General features: G+C 37.5%; 1 protein-coding gene across 1 annotated transcript; it reads right to left on the reverse strand.

Moving 5' to 3' along the window:
- Positions 1-404: 404 nt before the first annotated feature.
- On the reverse strand, positions 405-14257 carry LOC117923704 (dihydroceramide fatty acyl 2-hydroxylase FAH1-like). The gene is made up of 7 exons (XM_034842125.1): positions 14120-14257; positions 12405-12464; positions 9850-9942; positions 9533-9729; positions 9288-9393; positions 1344-1490; positions 405-965 (listed from the first exon to the last, which is right to left on the reverse strand). Exons 2-7 carry the CDS (start codon positions 12453-12455, stop codon positions 846-848), a joined length of 714 nt encoding a protein of 237 aa, XP_034698016.1. The 5' UTR covers positions 12456-12464; positions 14120-14257; the 3' UTR covers positions 405-845.
- Between the last annotated feature and the right edge of the window lie 3723 nt (positions 14258-17980).

Genomic DNA, 17980 nt, shown 5'->3' on the forward strand with positions numbered 1-17980 from the left:
GATTGGAGATGTGTCCTAAGCTGATTCACTCAGGACATGAAACCAGACAAGAAAGATTGTCATTGGGTCGTTACATATTTTAGGCACAATCGAACCCGAGTTTTCTAGATGTACTTTGCACTACTCAATCGTGGCAGTCATACAAAATCTTCTTCAATTGTAGGCTCCAGATATTCCAGGACTACATACACGAAATAAAAGATAATAAAATAATAAAATAAAAATAATCCCAAAGCATAAAACAGGCCCAGAGTAAAAACGCTCACCATTTGCATGTTCACCTACACAATTATTTCAAAGAGAGAGAGAGAGAGAGAGGAAGAGAGAGCCTCCTCTACAGTTTTACTAGAGGGTTTTATAGTAATCATATAAAATGAGATTGCATGTGCAGCACAGGCTTGAAATTAGTCTAAAATTATTGTAGTTATTGCACTCACACTTGAAATCTAAATATTACAAGATATTTACCTTTAGCATTTAGCCATTTAGTCACATAAGGGCCAAAACAGCTTGGCAAAACCCCAATCAGGTTCCTTCACAATTGCCACCCTATATTAGAAACACTTCCGAGTAATAAAACAGACGGAATACGATACATTTTATAATAAATAATCAAATAAAGAATCTGCAACCATCAATTCCCTTTACACAGTATTTTTCATTGCAGAGAAAAGAGCACCAAACAATTGATAGTCCAAACTAAAACCTGTAAGACGCTGCCTAGACTAATATACACCACTGAATCAGTGGCAGCAGAAGAATGTGTAGGGGGTAGAATAAGTTAAACCGGATGAAACCTGTTATTCTACAGTCTACCCTGAACAGGTGCAATCCTTTCAATTAAATTATCTACTTTTTCCTGGTGCTTTTGATGGAGGAAGTGTTCCAAACACTCTGTCCCATAGTGATGAAGTGATGCCAAAGCCCATATCCTGGATTCGGAAGTGATGGTTCAGGTGATATTTCTGCACAACAAAAGCAAACAAGCCTATTTGTTAGCACCAGCATACAGGAGAAAGTATCTCGATATATATATATATATATAATATTTGGATAGAAACCATAAAGTAGAAAGTTCGGGTTTGGCATACTTGAAGGGCATCACAAAAGAAAGAGAGAATAATCATCAATATATAGATCCATTCTTGGCCCATAAAAGCATGGTGGAAAATTTAAATGTGAAATTTTCCTTCTGCCAAGTTGATAGCATATTTTCAAACAATCATGAAAGAAGATTAATTAAATTCATTTTCCTAGTCCAGGAACAGTTTTCTAAAACTTGAGAGAGCTTCAAAATTTATATTACAATCACATTAAGAAATGTCCATAGAAACATTTCTTACCTTAAGACTTCGAGGTACTTTACTTGATGGCTGTCCATGGTGCAGATAGTAATGAGTGACGTCATACATTACATAGCCAAGTAAACCACCTCCAAACAGAGCAGGAGCAGTAGTAGGAGTTGACAAGAATTTAATCAAGTTCCATAACTGACAGTGAAATACCATGATGAGTCAGAAGCAGTACTCAACTATCAGCAGATTCCATGCATGTTTGACAAGTAATTACATAGCTTTATGCAAATTCAATATGGGATTCACAATCCTTCATTGGCTTAAACCTGAATTGCCAAAAACTTTTAAGGATATTGCTAGACCCTCTTCACTCTATCCAAAATGCATAATGAAATATTAAAAAACTGTCTGCCACACAGGTCAACTCAACCCAGTTCAGTTGTAAATGGTAGAGGGGTCATGAATGGCACATGGAAAGAGTATCAAGAAGACCAAAACCATCATCCCAAGTGAAAAAAAAAAAAAAAAAAAGGAAAGGCTGACTTAAAGTCAGGTTGATTCTGAAAGCTGAACAGGTCAGAAATCACAAGAAAATTTTGCTACACGCCATTGAGCTAATGTTACAAGATCACAGAATAAACGAACATGAGAAATACCATGTCCAATCCAGCTGATAATGTCTTGCATTGACACATCTAAATAAGTTATCTCTTATTAAAACCAAAAATTGGATTCAACATTCTCTGGATTTTGGTACATGACTCCTACATTACTTGTTGCTTACATGGTCATTGTTGACCAAGATTTATCCATGTTCTATGAAATACATACATTTTTTTTTTTTTTTGATACGTAAACACAAATATATTAGCAAAGGCAAACGCCGCAAGGTACACAGGGAGTATACGAGGCGACGACGGCCTCACAACAAAAGACCAAAAAACAAACAAAAAACCCACCAACCCTCAACTGGAGGCTAGCCACTCCAGGAAACCTATAAGGGAGCGGGACTCCGCACCATTATACAACTTAGCCCACCCCACAAATTACAAACAAAAGAATATTTAATTTTCTGTATAGCAAGCTCCCCCCCCTAAATGCTAGTCTATTCCTTTCTTTCCACACCGTCCAAAAATAAATAACGGTATGGATCTCCAAATTCTCTTCCTCTTTTTGCCCACAAAAGAGCCCTTCCAGCTGATAATCACCTCCTTAACAGTTTCTGGAAAAACCCACTGGGCTCCAAACAGGCTAAGAACCATCCCCCACAACACTCCAGCCACTGTACACTGAATAAGAAGATGATTTACATTTTCCTCCTCACTACCACAAAGGTAACACCTGTTAGGCATCTGCCATCCTCTCTTTTGAAGCCTATCAATAGTAAGAACCCTTCCCCAAGTCGCTTCCCAAGCAAAAAACGCTAACTTGGAAGGAACATTCTCCACCCAAACTTCTTTTTTGGGAAACATAGGGATGCTATGGCTGGTCACCAGCCCATACGCATCCTTGACTTCATACTTCCCATTTTTTCCCCCCTTCCATACAGCCAAGTCTTCCTCCAAGGATATTCTTTGACTCCTTAAGATTTGTAGCAATTCGTCAACCCGGGTCAGCTCCCAATCATTGAACCTTCTAATAAACCTAAGGTTCCAGCCTCCTTGGCCAGCAGACTGGTCCCATAACTCCCCACAGTGGCACTTTTTTGTGCAGCCACATTAAAGAGATTAGGGAATCTCCTGGCCAGCCCCACATCCCCACACCAAGTGTCATTCCAAAAACTGATTTTGGTGCCTTTTCCAACCTTAAAAGCCATATTGTTCCAACACCAATCTGCTTCTTTCATAATATCCTTCCAAAGCCCAACACCAAAAGCCCCATTTGCTTTTTTAGTTCTCCACCCAAATTCCTCTTGTCCATACTTAGCCACAAGAACACGTTTCCACATTTCCTCCTTAGCATGAGCAAACCTCCAAACCCATTTTCCAAGGAGGGCTTTGTTCAAGAATACTAGTTTCCTCAAGCCAAGCCCCCCCTTCTCCTTGCTCACACACACCCTCTCCCAACTGACAAGGTGAGCTTTCCTCTCCAAACTTCCCCCTCCCCACAAGAAGTCTCTTTGCAAATTTTCTAGTCTTCTCGCCACTGTCTTAGGCATACGGAATAGGGACAGCTGGTATAGTGGCATGCTAGCCAATGTACTCTTTATAAGGGTGATTCTACCACCCTTAGAGAGATATTGCCGCTTCCACAAGGCTAGTTTCCACCTCATCCGTTCCTCCACCCCATCCCACACGTAGCTAGCTTTATTTGGCGCACCCAGGGGCAGCCCCAGATAGGTTGAAGGCAGCTGCCCAACCTTGCATCCCAATTCCACAGCCATCTCCCGGATCTCCTCCACCTCCCCCACCGGAATAATCTCACTTTTAGCCAAGTTAATCCTCAGCCCCGAAGCAGCTTCAAACCAGCATAAGGTCCAACTCAAACAGGTCATATCTTCTTTCTTAGCCTCGCAAAATACTATGGCATCATCCGCAAAGAGGAGGTGAGAGATGCTAACAGCCTGCCCCCTACCCCTCTGGATTCTACATCCAGTGATGCAGCCCCCTTCCACAGCCCTTCGAATCAGGACACTCAGCACCTCCATCCCCATGATAAACAAATATGGAGATAGGGGGTCGCCTTGCCGGAGTCCCTTAGAGCTAGGGAAGAAACCAGCTGGCTCCCCGTTTACTAAAACCGAGAACTTGGCAGTCGATATGCAGCTCCATATCCACTCCCTCCACTTGGCCCCAAAACCCATTTTCTCCATTACCCTCATCAAAAACTGCCAATTGACGCTATCGTACGCCTTTTCAATATCTAGTTTGCAGATTAGGCCCTTCTTTCCTTCTTTTTTCCATGAGTCAATCACCTCGTTTGCGATTAGGGACGCGTCCAAAATCTGCCTTCCCCTTACAAACGCGTTCTGGTCATATGAAATCACTCTATCCATCACCTTCTTAACCCTATTGGCCAACACCTTAGCCAATAGTTTGTATAATCCGCTCAAAAGACTGATCGGCCTGAAGTCCTCCAGCTCCTCCGCTCCTCCTTTTTTGGGTATCAGCACCAAGAACGTGGCATTGAGACTCTTAAGAAAGGTGTTATGTTCATGGAATTCCTTGAACATCTCCAACACCTCCTCCTTCACAAACTCCCAGCTGAATTGCCAAAAAGCTCCCGTAAAGCCATCCGGGCCTGGAGCCTTGTCCCCATTCATGTCCATTAGAGCCGAGTGGACTTCCTCTTCCATGAAAGGCCGCTCCAAGAAGTCCGCCTCTTGTTGAGTAATCTGGTTCAGATTTAAACCCCCTATATCTGCCTTCCACTCCGAGTCTTCCGTTAATAGCCGATGAAAGGCGTCTACTATCCCGGTCCTAATTGCATTCTCCTCTGACAGCCAGGCCCCCCTGATTTTAACTCTTTCCATGGCATTCCTTCTTCGGTGCGCATTTGCCATTCTATGAAAATACCCCGTATTTTTGTCCCCTTCTCTTAGCCACAGCTCCCTAGATAGCTGCCGCCAGTGAGTCTCTTCCAGCATGACCCACTTAGCATATCCTTCTTTTGCTTCTTTCTTTCTAGAGAATTCCTCCTCAGACAACCTCCTCTCACTTTCCACTTGGTCCCAATAGTCCACTTGCTGCAAGGCAGCCAGTTTATTACTCTCCAAATTCCCAAACACCTCCTTGTTCCAGATTTTAAGGTTTTGTTTAATTCCTTTCAGTTTTGTTGCCAATTTATAGCTAGCCCTACCTCTAACCGATATCCCCTGCCACCAACTCCTCAATAGCTCCTTAAAGCCTTCCACTTTTAGCCACATGTTCTCGAACCTGAAAGGTGAGGGGCCTCTTCTTTTGCCACCCCCTTCAATTGTAATTGGAAAGTGGTCTGATGTAGGCCTAGATAGCCTCTTCTGAGTCACATTGCTGAACTGGTCAAGCCATCTGGACGAGACCAGAAATCTGTCAAGCCTTGCCCAGGCTTGGTTATGAAGCCCCCCACTCCACGTGAAAATTCCCCCTTGGAGGGGAAGATCAATGAGCTCAAGGTCATCCATAACCTGAGCGAACCTCCTCATAACTGAGGTCACCCTCCCTTGCCTGCTTCTTTCTCCTTGCGCGAGAATAGCATTAAAGTCACCCCCAACACACCATGGGTCACCCCAAAGACCTCTCACTGCTCCTAGCTCATTCCAGAAACACTCCCTATCCTCTTTGTTGAAGGGGCCATACACACCCGTGAACACCCATGTTGCCCCATTTTCCACAGTTCTAAATTTGCAAGAAACTGAAAAAATGCCCTCCTCCCACTCCAACAATTCCAAGGACCTTTTATCCCAACAAACCAAAACACCTCCGGCTGCACCAGCAGCTGCAATAGCTCTCCAGTCTAAGAATCTCCCTACCCCTAAGCTTTTCGCCACCCCATCAGTCATTAACTGAATTTTTGTCTCCTGGATACACACCAAATCCACCCTCTGTTTTCTAATTACAGACTTAATAATCCTTCTTTTGTTGACGTCATTTGCACCCCTCACATTCCAGCTCATTAGTTTGAGGTTCATTAACCCAACAGCAATTGGCCCCCTCCATCTTTCATGGAATTATTCTTCTTTTCCTTCCCCTTGTACTTGACTGAGCATTCCAGCCTTTTGAGCTCCCTCTCAAATTTAGTTCTCTCCAATAATCCCTTGCTATGTATCCTTTCCCGTCTTTTCCTTATTTTAGACAGGAAATCCAAGATCTCCCTCTCCAATCCCTCTATTGAAAACCCAACAGCTTGCTGAACTTAGCCAAGCTGCTTTCTTCCCAATCTGTCTCCTTCACACTCCTTTGGGCCTGGGATCCAGACACGGCTGGCATCCAGTCCGGGTTTTGGTCCTCAAGAGCATCGCCATTAATCGCAACTAAATCCCAACAGCCCTCTCTTCGCGCTGGCTCCCCCCCTGAAGCTGCATCTTCTATGTTGTTTTCTTGCTGGCGGCTCACCCTTAAATCCCCAGAAAGGTCGCAATACTCCCTCGCCGGAGTCCGACCAAAAAGAGAAGAAGAAGAGGGAGAAGAATCCCCAACCCTAAGATTTAAAGAGGACCCGTACCTGAGAGCTTCCTCCACGATCGCTCTCTCTGCCATGGAGCACAGGGGAGCCGGCATCTGCGTTCCAAAGATCTCCTTCTCGCGACACTTTATAAAATCCCCTTCCATTTTTAGGCCCAGATTTTCTTCATGGCCTATGCCCATGAGCTTGGCTTGCCTTTGGCCCAGAAGACCCCCAGCCGAAACATCAGGCCCATGGGCCAGGAGCGCCATTCCATCAGGGGCTTGAACCTCAGCCGGCCCACACTCTAACCCACCTGCTTCCATTGGGCCTTGGAACACTGGCCCGCTATCCCGCTTCAAGCCCACGAGGCCAAGCCCCGATCCAGAGGAGCTTGACCCATCACCCGCTGGACCAGAGTTCTGTCGGGCCACCCGCCCGACATGGGCCCACTTTTCAAACACTTCTCCCCCTTCCCCTCCCACCTGCTCTCCCGTCACTTCCTCTGACCGGCGCTGCTCCTTGGTTCCAGCGCCCAGCTTCTCTCCCACGCACCAACCCGCGCGTGGAGAGCGATCACCCCGTCCAGCATCCTCACGCCCATCCCCCTGGTTTCTTCTCAATGCCGGCAGGATCTCCCACCACAGGGATACAACGTACATCTCCCCTTCCACCCCAATCTCCAGCGAACTCGGCAAGAAGCCTCCGTTCATCCTAACCTTAATCCTTGCCCATTCCAAATCCTCTTTCCTTTCTGTTTGAGGATCAATTCCTACGAAACCGCCACACTCATCCCCCACTTTCCTCAGAACCGACGGCACCCACAACGAGATTGGGAGCCCCATGATCCTTACCCACGCATCTTTCCTCTCTTCATCCTCTGCAACGCATCCAAATCTCGGACTCCACATCTCCAAGCCCAAATGGAGTCCTCCCACTGATCTTTCCCCCGCGGCAAGGACCCACTTAGCTTCTTCCACCGTCTCAAATTCCATCAAAGCGCAGCCCTTTCCCAGTCTGGCCAGCCCTAACTTTCCTTTCAATCTCCACGCTCTTGCCGCTGTCCACCCCAGCCTCGATAGATCTTCTTCGCAAGCCGAATTAGGTTTCCATTTCCCTATCAGACAATGCTTCAGTCTGTTCACGTTGCTCCGTATATCCTCCTCCTTCAGCTCTACTCTAACCCTTGCGGAATCCCTTAACCCCGAGCCCCTGGCCACCTCTGCATATGACCTGCCCGACTCCCCTGGCCCTTGTTCCACTGCTTTTCCTTCGCGCCGAAATCCAGCCCACAAGAGGGACTCCAACAACGACACCCATCCTCCCTTTTCCCCTCTCCCTTTTGGTATGCAAATCCCAAATCTCCTCTTTTCCTGATCCGTCACCCCCAAGCGGATGAAACTCCCGGCCCTGTTAGTCTCTCTTACCAGAGAGTAGACCCTCCCTTTTTCCTTCCACCCTTTCTCCCATTTGCCATCTTTTCCGTCCTTCAAGCACTGTGTCAGCCCTTCTAAGAGTAGACCCACACTCGCCGGCCCTAGCCGGACCCAAGAAACTACCCCTCCCTTGCTCTCCGAGATAATGGCAAAGCTCTTACCATTTTTCTCCTCAGACACTATTTCAAACTCCTTTGATTCCACCACGAAGCTTTTTCTCTTCCTCTTCCCTCGATTTTCCGCCCTGCTATCCCCTTCTCCCTCTTCGCTCGCAGGGTCGCCCACGCTCTCTCTCTCTCGCATCTTTAAAAAATTTTTGATTCTATGAAATACATACATAATCTTCATAAGTCAATAACACAGAAGTATTACCCTTTAAAGCATTCTACACACTTTGGATAACCTTTCAGAGAGAATAGCATTAGTCATATGCAATTCATAAGGCTCTATTACTGTTTATTGATACCCATTTTGCAAATTTGAGTGTGCAATAAATGATGGCATTGAATAAAATCAAATTATCTGAATTTGTGTTTAGCATCTTAGGTTCCATACTTCTATCCACAGCGATGCAACATAAGCCAAAAGCTGAAAAAAATCAAGCATAAGATAGTTGATGGAAATTCTCTACCATTCCGAATATTAGGACTTCAGATGAAATATGTTTAAAGTAGACTGTCAAAAGTAGGCCTTAGATCAGCAGCAAAATGTTCCAATGCACCACTTTCAAGGCCAGATATAGCAGTATGAATGTTAATCTGGACAATCCAGGACCATTGGTAGAGTTGATAGTGGCAGGACTGAGAGAGTAACAGGGACATTATTTACCTGACAAAACCAACAGGGAAAGGTTTTGCCTGAAACCCAAGCTTTTAGGGGCATTAAGAATGGCCAGGGACACAATGGGCTAAGGGATTGTGATGTGCAGCGGGATAAGGCAGACGCAGTCATTATTCCCTTACAGAGACAGAATTAGGTTCTTGGTGTTATGGGTAAAATATGCAGGAGATGACAGATTACATTGCTAGAAGTGGAGCAATCGTTGGGTGGTTGGGTAGGAACAAAAAGCATGCAGCAGATCCTTGGCTAGAGGGGAACCTGAATGCCAGATTTTCTCATAGGGGACCTGCTAGCCTCTAAGGCCTGGCTCAAGAGGCAAGAATTTGTGGACTGGCCATGCAGGGGTTGTATTCTGTCTTTGCATTTCAGTGTGCCAGGTTTGTACAGTTGTTTTATATATTTTTGGCTTTATGTTTAAGGATTTCTCACCCTTTTAAACCTCTGGTTGTACAAATCTTTTATTATTTGCTGTTAATGACTTTTTCTTTCTAACAAAAGATAATTAGCAAGCAGGACAACATTAAAAAGGAAGATTTAAAACAAACATTTCAAGAATCAAAATTTTCATCAACAAATCAAAATTTTCATTAATGATATGAGGTGAAATCAAGAGATCAGGCAGAGTGGAACATACTGGCACACATATAACAGCTGCTCCAGCAGGAGGAAAAACAAGACGGAGCCCATCCATAGGGTGTTTATGATGGCAACCATGAAGCAGATAATGAATGGTGTTTCCCCTACAAGTTGCAAACACTATTTACATGTAAAGTTTGGAAATAAAGCAGCTACACAAATACGCATACACAAACATGTGCACACACACACACATACATACAGAGAGAGAGAGAGAGAGAGAGAGAGAGAGAGAGAGCAAACCAATAGGTCTTTGTTTTGATGTGAAAAAGGAAGCGATGCAAAGAGTATTCCATCAATGTCCAAACAAAAATGCCAATGGCCATCATTAGCACTAACCGAGGGAGTTCAAGACCCATCCGCACAGACCTGGAGATGGACCAGGTTACCACTGGCAACCAAATGAGCGGGATTGCCCACCATTTCGTGCGTGTCAAGGCCTAGTTTGAGTATAGATGAGTCAAAAATGGAGCCAGATTATTCTCATAGCTTCAATACTCAAGCTAATAGCTAGCTTTAGAACTTAGATATGCATAACACGAACTAAGAAATGGTCTTACCTCCCAAAAATCACTGTCAAAAAACCGAGGGCCTTCCTTGCTAACAATAGGCTGGTGAACCCACTCTTGATAATCTTCTCCAAGATGACCAACCTGTTAAAGATCCTTAACAAGTCAAACAAGAAGGCAAGCTGGGAACAATCATAATAACATTGAAGTTAAATTAAACCTCTTTGGAAAAGCTGATAATAAACAAAAAGATCAAAACAAAATAGAAAAACAAGTGAGAAAATAAACAGCATCATTGAAAAAAAAAAACCCAACAATAACAACAACAAAGGCTAGACTAAAGGCCATAAATTCAGAGCAAACTGCTAAGGATTAGAGATTAAAATAAAAAAAAAATACCAAGCAGTCAAATCACAAGAGCTTAAGAGTGGGTTCCACAAAACAATGGATACAACTAATTAGTGCATGCAGAAAACTCAGGATAGCTCAAAATCTGCTTTAACACAAAGATCACATATGGCGTATTTACCAAGTTACAAAGAAACCAAACAAAAAAGAAACGGAATCAGAATAAGAATGAAACAGAATGAAAGGAAACAAAATCAGAACTAATAGTGTGTTTACTTCATTCCCTAGGAATGAAATCAATGGATGTGATTCCCATTCACTTCATTTCACTTGTTTACTTGGCTTTAGCAATCAAAACATAGAGCAAAGCCCATAAAAATCCTAGGAATCCAAAAATGGAGAATTTGATTCCTTAAGCAAACTAGAGGGACACCATTAAAATTCCTTAAAATGTGGAGTGGGGCCTATATTTATTATATATTCATATTTAAATATTTAAATGCTTGAAAATAAATAATTATAATTAGATTTAAACATAAATATTTGAACATTTAGATATTAAAGTCATCAAGCCATTTAATATTAAAATATGTTATTTCAAGTTAAAATTATCTAATAAAGAGAAAGGAATTATTAAAAAATAACCTTGAAATATTATTTAAGAAAATAAAAACAAAGTCATATTAATTGAACATTAAAATAGGAGTTATTTGAAATTATTAATGTTAAATTAATAATAATGATTAAAAAATATATCTTTTTTTATAAGATCATCATGCATACATTTCATTCCATTTCCTTATTGTTAGTAAATAGCTCAAAATCGATCGTTTTAATTCTCATTTTGATTCTTGACAATTACATAAACACTACAATCTCATTCTTAGGAAATGAAATCGAAAAAAATCAAAATAAGAATGAAACGAAATGAATGGAAACCAAATTAGAATTAAGAATTTGATTGAAGTGTTTAGGTAAGTTTCCTAATAGTTAGTAAATATTTCAATTGAACCTATCAAATAAATAAATAAATACTTCAATTGAATTTTTAAGAAACGGAATCTAAAAGAAAAGGTAACACAATAAGAACGAAATGAAATAAAAGGAAACATAGTCATAATTAAGAGTTTAGGTAAGTTTCATGATAGTTACATAAGCACTTCAATCGAATTTTTAGGAAATAGAATTGAAAAGAAATGCAAACAAAATGAAAGGAAAGGACACATAATCGAAATTAAGAATTCAATTCAAGTGTTTACGTAACCATGGAATCAAAAATCAATCATTTCATCCTCATTCTTTTCCTCTTCTTTTTTTTTTTTTTTTTTTTTTTTTGATAGGTAAATGGAAATTGTAGTAAAAAAGTATACACGATGTATACAAAGCAACAAAAACCATAAGGGGAAAATACTCAAAAAATAAGCACCGGCACCTTATGGGGAACCTAACCAATCCACAAAATCGAACAATGATAGACTCATCCCCAATGTACAATCTAATCCAATCCCAAAATAGATAAAAAAAAAAACTTTTAATTGTTTTGTCCAAACTTTCACAATTCTCAAAAGCTCTCCTATTCCTCTCTCTCCAAATGGACTAAAAACATTCTTATTCTCTTTCTTGACAATTATTTAAACACTTCAATTAAATTCTTGAGAAACAAAATCAAAAAAACAATGAATCAAAACAAGAATGAAATAGAATGCAAGGAAACAGAATTAGAATTGAGAATTCGATTGAAGTGTTTATAACATTTCAAGGTTATTTTCTTAATAATTCCTTTCTTTTTATTTTATAATTTTAATGACTTCAAAAATTTAAATATATTAAATTATTAGATCGTTTTAACGATTTAAAAAAATTCAAATATACTAAATGACTTGCTGACCTTAATATCTAAATATTCAAATATTTATGTTTAAATCTCATTATAATTATTTATTTTTAAACATTTTAAATATGTAATATACTTGAACCCCACTCATATTTTGAGGAATCAAAATGTGGTATTCCTCAAGTTCAACCAAGGAATCCAATTCTCCCTTATTGGAGAATGGATTTATCAGTCTTTTATGAGCCCCACTCTATGTTTTGATTCCTAAACCCAAGTAAACAAGTGTAATGAAGGGAATGGGAATTGCTCCCATTGATTTTATTTCCGAGGAATGAAGTAAACATGCCATTATATCATAATACATGCCTTAAACATATATTTTACAAATAAGAAGGAAGACAGAGAAAAGGAAATGGGATTTTACCTGAAATACAAGAGGCTTACTCAAATCGACAGTGAAGTCTTGTGCAACCATCTTGGGACCCTATTATGTGATGTAGGCAAATGTAAAATAATAATATTAAATACTTAAATTAAAAATAAATAAATAAATTGGAAAAAGATAACAAACTGAAAGTCAAACTCAGAACAGCTTGACAAACATGAGATCAAAACTGAAATGCATGCCAAAAGGAGGTTCTGAATCAAATAACTGAGACTGCAAAATTGTCTTCATAGTCATGATTCTCCCTAAACTTTAGTTATTCATCAGTTATCAAATCCAAAGTTTTGATTCATTTCCTACCTGACTTTAGGAGTGAAAATTTTCCCATCCTTAAAAAGCCTCTTGTTCCTTTGATTTTGCATATGGGATCAAGAGTAAGGCTTTATTCAATGATGAGGTTTTGGATATCCAAATCAACTTGAAAGGAAAAAACTTAAGCTCAATCCTCTTCTTACTTCAAGATCATTCAGTGGCCTCTGTGTCACAAGTACTTTCCTCAAATATTAAAACACAATAGTTGATTCATTCATCTTAGATTTTAAAATTCAAGAACACACACACTAGGCATCCATGACAATTACTTTGAGGAAAATGAACCATGGCAACAATCAAATTTTTATTTTCCCACCTTGACTACTCAAGATTATAACATGATATATGATATTCTTCATAGTCAAACATTATGCACTTCTACCAGCACTTCCACCTTTGAGTTTGCTCTGTTCTCAAATTCAAAAGATAAAATAAATAAATAATTAAATGAAACCTGGATCTTTAAATGGTCTGTCAAAGATTTTAAAAATCAAAATTATTTAGAACTCAACAGCTCAATTTTGGCCTCAAAAGCAATGTTTAGGTGATCTAAGAACTGGTATGCAACCAGCATATATATTTCAACTTTCCATTAAACCTTTGTCCTTTGGATAACATCAGATTGTACCAAGACCTAATTCTGAACCTTCCACACCCTATATCTTCAGACTGAGGTTAGGCATAAGGGTGCGCAATTCACACCTAAACTTAAACAGCAATGCCCTATAGATTCTACCGATATATTCTTCAAACAGACACATGGCAAAAATTAAATCTTGGAGGCCAGCGTGACCCACAAGCAAACTGGAGAAGGATGTTGAATGATGTGAAAATTTTCAAATCGTGAAACTTGTTTGCCTGTTATACAAGTTCCGTTTTAATATTAGTTAAACTAGCTTTCCACAATGTACTCCCGGCAACAATAGGAACATACAAGAAGATGAAACAGAGGCACTAAATTAGACATCTCTTCAAGAATTCCTAACTGTTTGGTTGCTGAGAAAATATAGTACATTAAAAATAAATAAAAAATAAAAAACAAATTAAAAAACAAACAAATTTTGCATCCAAAAAAGAGAGACCTTCCACCTAACAAAGCCTTTCCATTCAAACCATTTTTTTTCCATTCTTCACAAGAAAACTATGAATTTCCTCATCAACCAAAGCACAAAACTTGTCAGCGATCATTTAAACAGGCAGCCAAACAAAACAATGTACTAAAGAAAACCACTTCCAACAAGAAATCAACAAGAAACACCCGAAAATCCTAAAAAAGCAATCATAATTCTCAAGAGAAAAAACGAAATTGAAAGTAACTCAGATCTAGGAATCTGAAAAACGAATTGACATGAAATAACCAAAAGAATAACAGCGAAATTTACCAACACAGAGAAAATGCTGGTGGATCTGTGAATGTAGCTAGGGTTTTCTCAGTCTTAGCTTCCCGAGAAACAGTGAAGAGAGTAGAAGACGAAGACGAAGAAGAAGAAGAAAGAGGAGATATCGATGAGCAGGAGAAGCAGAGATCGTGGCCGTCCATTTAAAAGAGCATCTTGGAATCGCCAGCGGGACCTCACGTTGGATCCTGTGGCTTGCCAGGCTGGCACTCTTGAATACAGCTCGGCGATTGGGGGAACGTCTAGGGTCCATCTGCTCACACCCGTTTTGCATCCAAGAATTGAGACCACCTCCAGCTGTGAAGCGGAAAAAATATTTATCTTTTAAATAATATTTTTTATTTTTTATTTATATTTAAAATAATAATAATAATATCATATCATAAAAGTTCCATTCCATATAATTTTTAAAAAAATTAAAAAAAAAAAATTATTTTAAAAATAAGCAATTTAAGACAGGTAGCGAAATGGAATTATTTTTACCATACAAGATAAAGAATGAAATAATTAGTTTTTATGGTAAGTATGGTATATGGTAATGATAGTTGGGGCCATGGATGATTGTACATACTTGGATTGTGGGAATTTTACATTCTAGGAATCTCGGTTACATGTGATTTGATGGAGAAAGAAATTTATACCAACATATTTTTTAATTCCATGCCCAATCATCATTAAAAAATGACAAATAAAATTATTCCTATGTGATTAGATATCGATTTTTTTTTTCTATGCCATATTGATAAATAAAAAGACATAAATAATATTAATTATTATTTAAAAACTAAAGTTAATAAAAATATTTTTTTATTTTACTATTAAAATAATTTATTCACTTCAATTACTATTATTTTTTTTCATTATTCATGTAAAATATAACATTTAATAATGATGAAAATAAAAATATTTATTGATGATTTGACATATTTTTATCATGGAGAATTATTTTCAAATATTATTTATTAAAGATAGGAATAATTATAATAGTTTAAAATTTTTAATCAAACAAAAAAAAAAATGCCAATATTCCGAATACAAGCTGGAGAGAATCATTTACCATGAGAACAAGAGAAATGTAATTATAAAAGGGTTTACAAAAATGGTAGAATGACAAGTACGTTTCTAGAAGGCATTAAGGATGGGAGGGAGGAGTGTTTGAAATGGTGAATGAGGTGTTTAGGTATTTAATAAAGCCACGTTACTTATACTTATTTAAAATAAATACCTCACCCTCCATCCCCTTTAGTCAAGTCGACGCCTTCTTCTCCTTCTCATGGCTTGCCTCTTTTATTCAAAACAACAATCAGGTGCGTCACTTCCCCATTCGCATTCAATTTCATTTTCTTGGCAATATAAAATTCTCTATGAATCTTTGTTCAATATTTTATTGTTAAAAAATACATTAAAGAAAAGAAAAAAAGAAAAGTTGTATTACGTAGAGTTGGTAGAGGCAATCACGATTCGCTTCCGCATATCCCTCCACCTCCATTTCAAAATTTATACACGAATCTTTTTTTTTTTCTTTTTTTCTTTTTTTTTTTTTTAAAAAGGATTTTAAAATCAAAAAACCATGGGCTACATTTGAATCCACAATATGCGTAAGTCAAATAATAAATGAAAAAACTTGTTTTAATTATATTGATTGTTTTTATTATTTTTCTCAAAATCAAATATTAAAAAAATAATATTTTTTTATTTCTTCTTTAACACTTTTTGGAATCAAATATAATCATGAGATTTTATTTATGATAATTTCTTTTTTTTCATCTTTTTTGGAAATTAAAATTAAAACTAAAATCAAAATCCTTAAAGTAAAAAATTAGTATTATAAAATTTTTATTAAAAATATAATAACTCATGAGATAAGTCGTGAATGTTGGATATGGGTTTAAGTGTTCAAGTGGACTCACTCAACCTAACCCAATAAATTAGAAAATGAGAGAATAGTTTCGAAGAGTTTTAAAATCATAAAAAAAATTGTCATTATTTATAAAAAAAAATATGTTTTTTCCTCATCCCTCTTTGAAAATAAAGAAAGAATACAATTTTCTTTTTTAAAGAAACAAAAGTCTTTTTTTCTTAAATTTTTTTGTATTTTATTTTTTTCGTGAAAAATAAAGGTTAAGACTTTTATACTATGAAAAAAAATGGTTCTCATATTCGTAGTTTTCTTTTATTACCTGAGATGAGAAAATTGGTTAATGAAATAACTCGATAACCTCATTTTGCATTAAGATGTTTTACAATAAACAATACTTTCTTTATTTTCATATTAAATACTTTTTAAAATTTATGAGTTTTTAAAACAAAATTAACTCAAATAATAAAATAAAATAAAACTCTTATTAAACTTAAAAAACACTTTTGACTTCTTAAAAATCAAATCAAATTGGACTTAAAAGAGCATAATATTATGCAAAACCAAGGAATGTCTTACATTCAAATTATATAAAAGCTAATGACATTATTAAAGAATTTTATAAGTACCCTCTCAACCAATACTTCAAATCTTAAATATTTAATTTAGTTGAGTTAATTTAATTATTTTTATTTATAAATTATATGCAATTTTTATTTTATATATATTGCAAGACAATTGACAATTTTTATGAAATATAAAAACTATGAAAAACAAATGTAAGAACCCTCCTCGAAGGCCAAAGGAAAAACCCTTTTGTTGAAGCTTAATCATGAAAATGTTTGTCATATGTACTTAAAAACAAATACTTGGCTTGTTTTTAATAATTCATATTTACATTTCAAAACACTTGTCATTAAAAATAAATAAATAAATAATAAATAAAAGGTCGATGTCAAACTTTGTGGTCATTCTTTTGATGAACATGTCACGTTATCTTGCGGGGCCTTAAGTCATTGTCCAAATTCAAATTTGGCATGCCCTGCCATTCACGCACATCACGGGACCCCACGTGGCCTCCCTCAATTATTTCAAATATCTTCACTTGGTGGAATAGAATTCAGCAAAAAAATTGTTGGAAATATATTTGATAGCCCAACGAAATTTATGATTTCCTTGGGAGTGATTCACACTCCTTGCATAGCTTGAAGCTTCAATAATCCACAAAAGGGTTTATCTAGTAATTATCCATCAAATATAACTATGTGCTCTAGGAATTGAATAGTCAATATAGAGATTGATTACCTCATGGCCATTTTGCTTGACCACCAATGTAGTATCGCACTTTCGACCCTTTGGAAGTTATTTTTGTGACAATATATTTTTCCATTTGGTTTGAATATGTTACTTTTATTAAAAACACTTTTGATAATAAAAAATAAAAGAAAAATGTTTTGTTGCATTTTTTTTGGAAAAAGTCAAACTAAGCACAACTTTTCTTATGTGAATGAAAAAGACAAAAATATGAAAAGGGATTAGCCAATTAGGTTGACTAGTCTATTATAATGAAATTAACCATGAAGAAGCAAAATGAAGGACAATAAACAAAAGATGAAATTTTTTCTTTTTATTATTTTAGGTATTGTTCTAAAATTGAGGCCTCCATTTATAACCCTTTTTTTGGTAGATTTCTTATGGGAAGATAATGAGGGCGATTATGCATGACCATAAATGACTTTTATCATGTCCATCTTTAAGGCTTTGACTGTTATGTAGTGATTATGGAATGATCTTTAAGGCTTTAGTTGTTTTGTGGTCAATGTGAAGGTTGTGACAGTTATACAATTAATGTGAGGGTTGTGTATGTGAGCAAGTGGTCGAATTCTACAAGTGGTGGTTGTCCTCACTCTTATTTTTGTGTGATGAAGACAATTCTCTAGTCATATTTATTGAATTTGTTGAGAATCCTTGGATTATTCCATTTCCAA

Source organism: Vitis riparia, chromosome 10 (genome assembly GCF_004353265.1).
Source record: "Vitis riparia cultivar Riparia Gloire de Montpellier isolate 1030 chromosome 10, EGFV_Vit.rip_1.0, whole genome shotgun sequence".
NCBI lineage: Eukaryota > Viridiplantae > Streptophyta > Magnoliopsida > Vitales > Vitaceae > Vitis > Vitis riparia.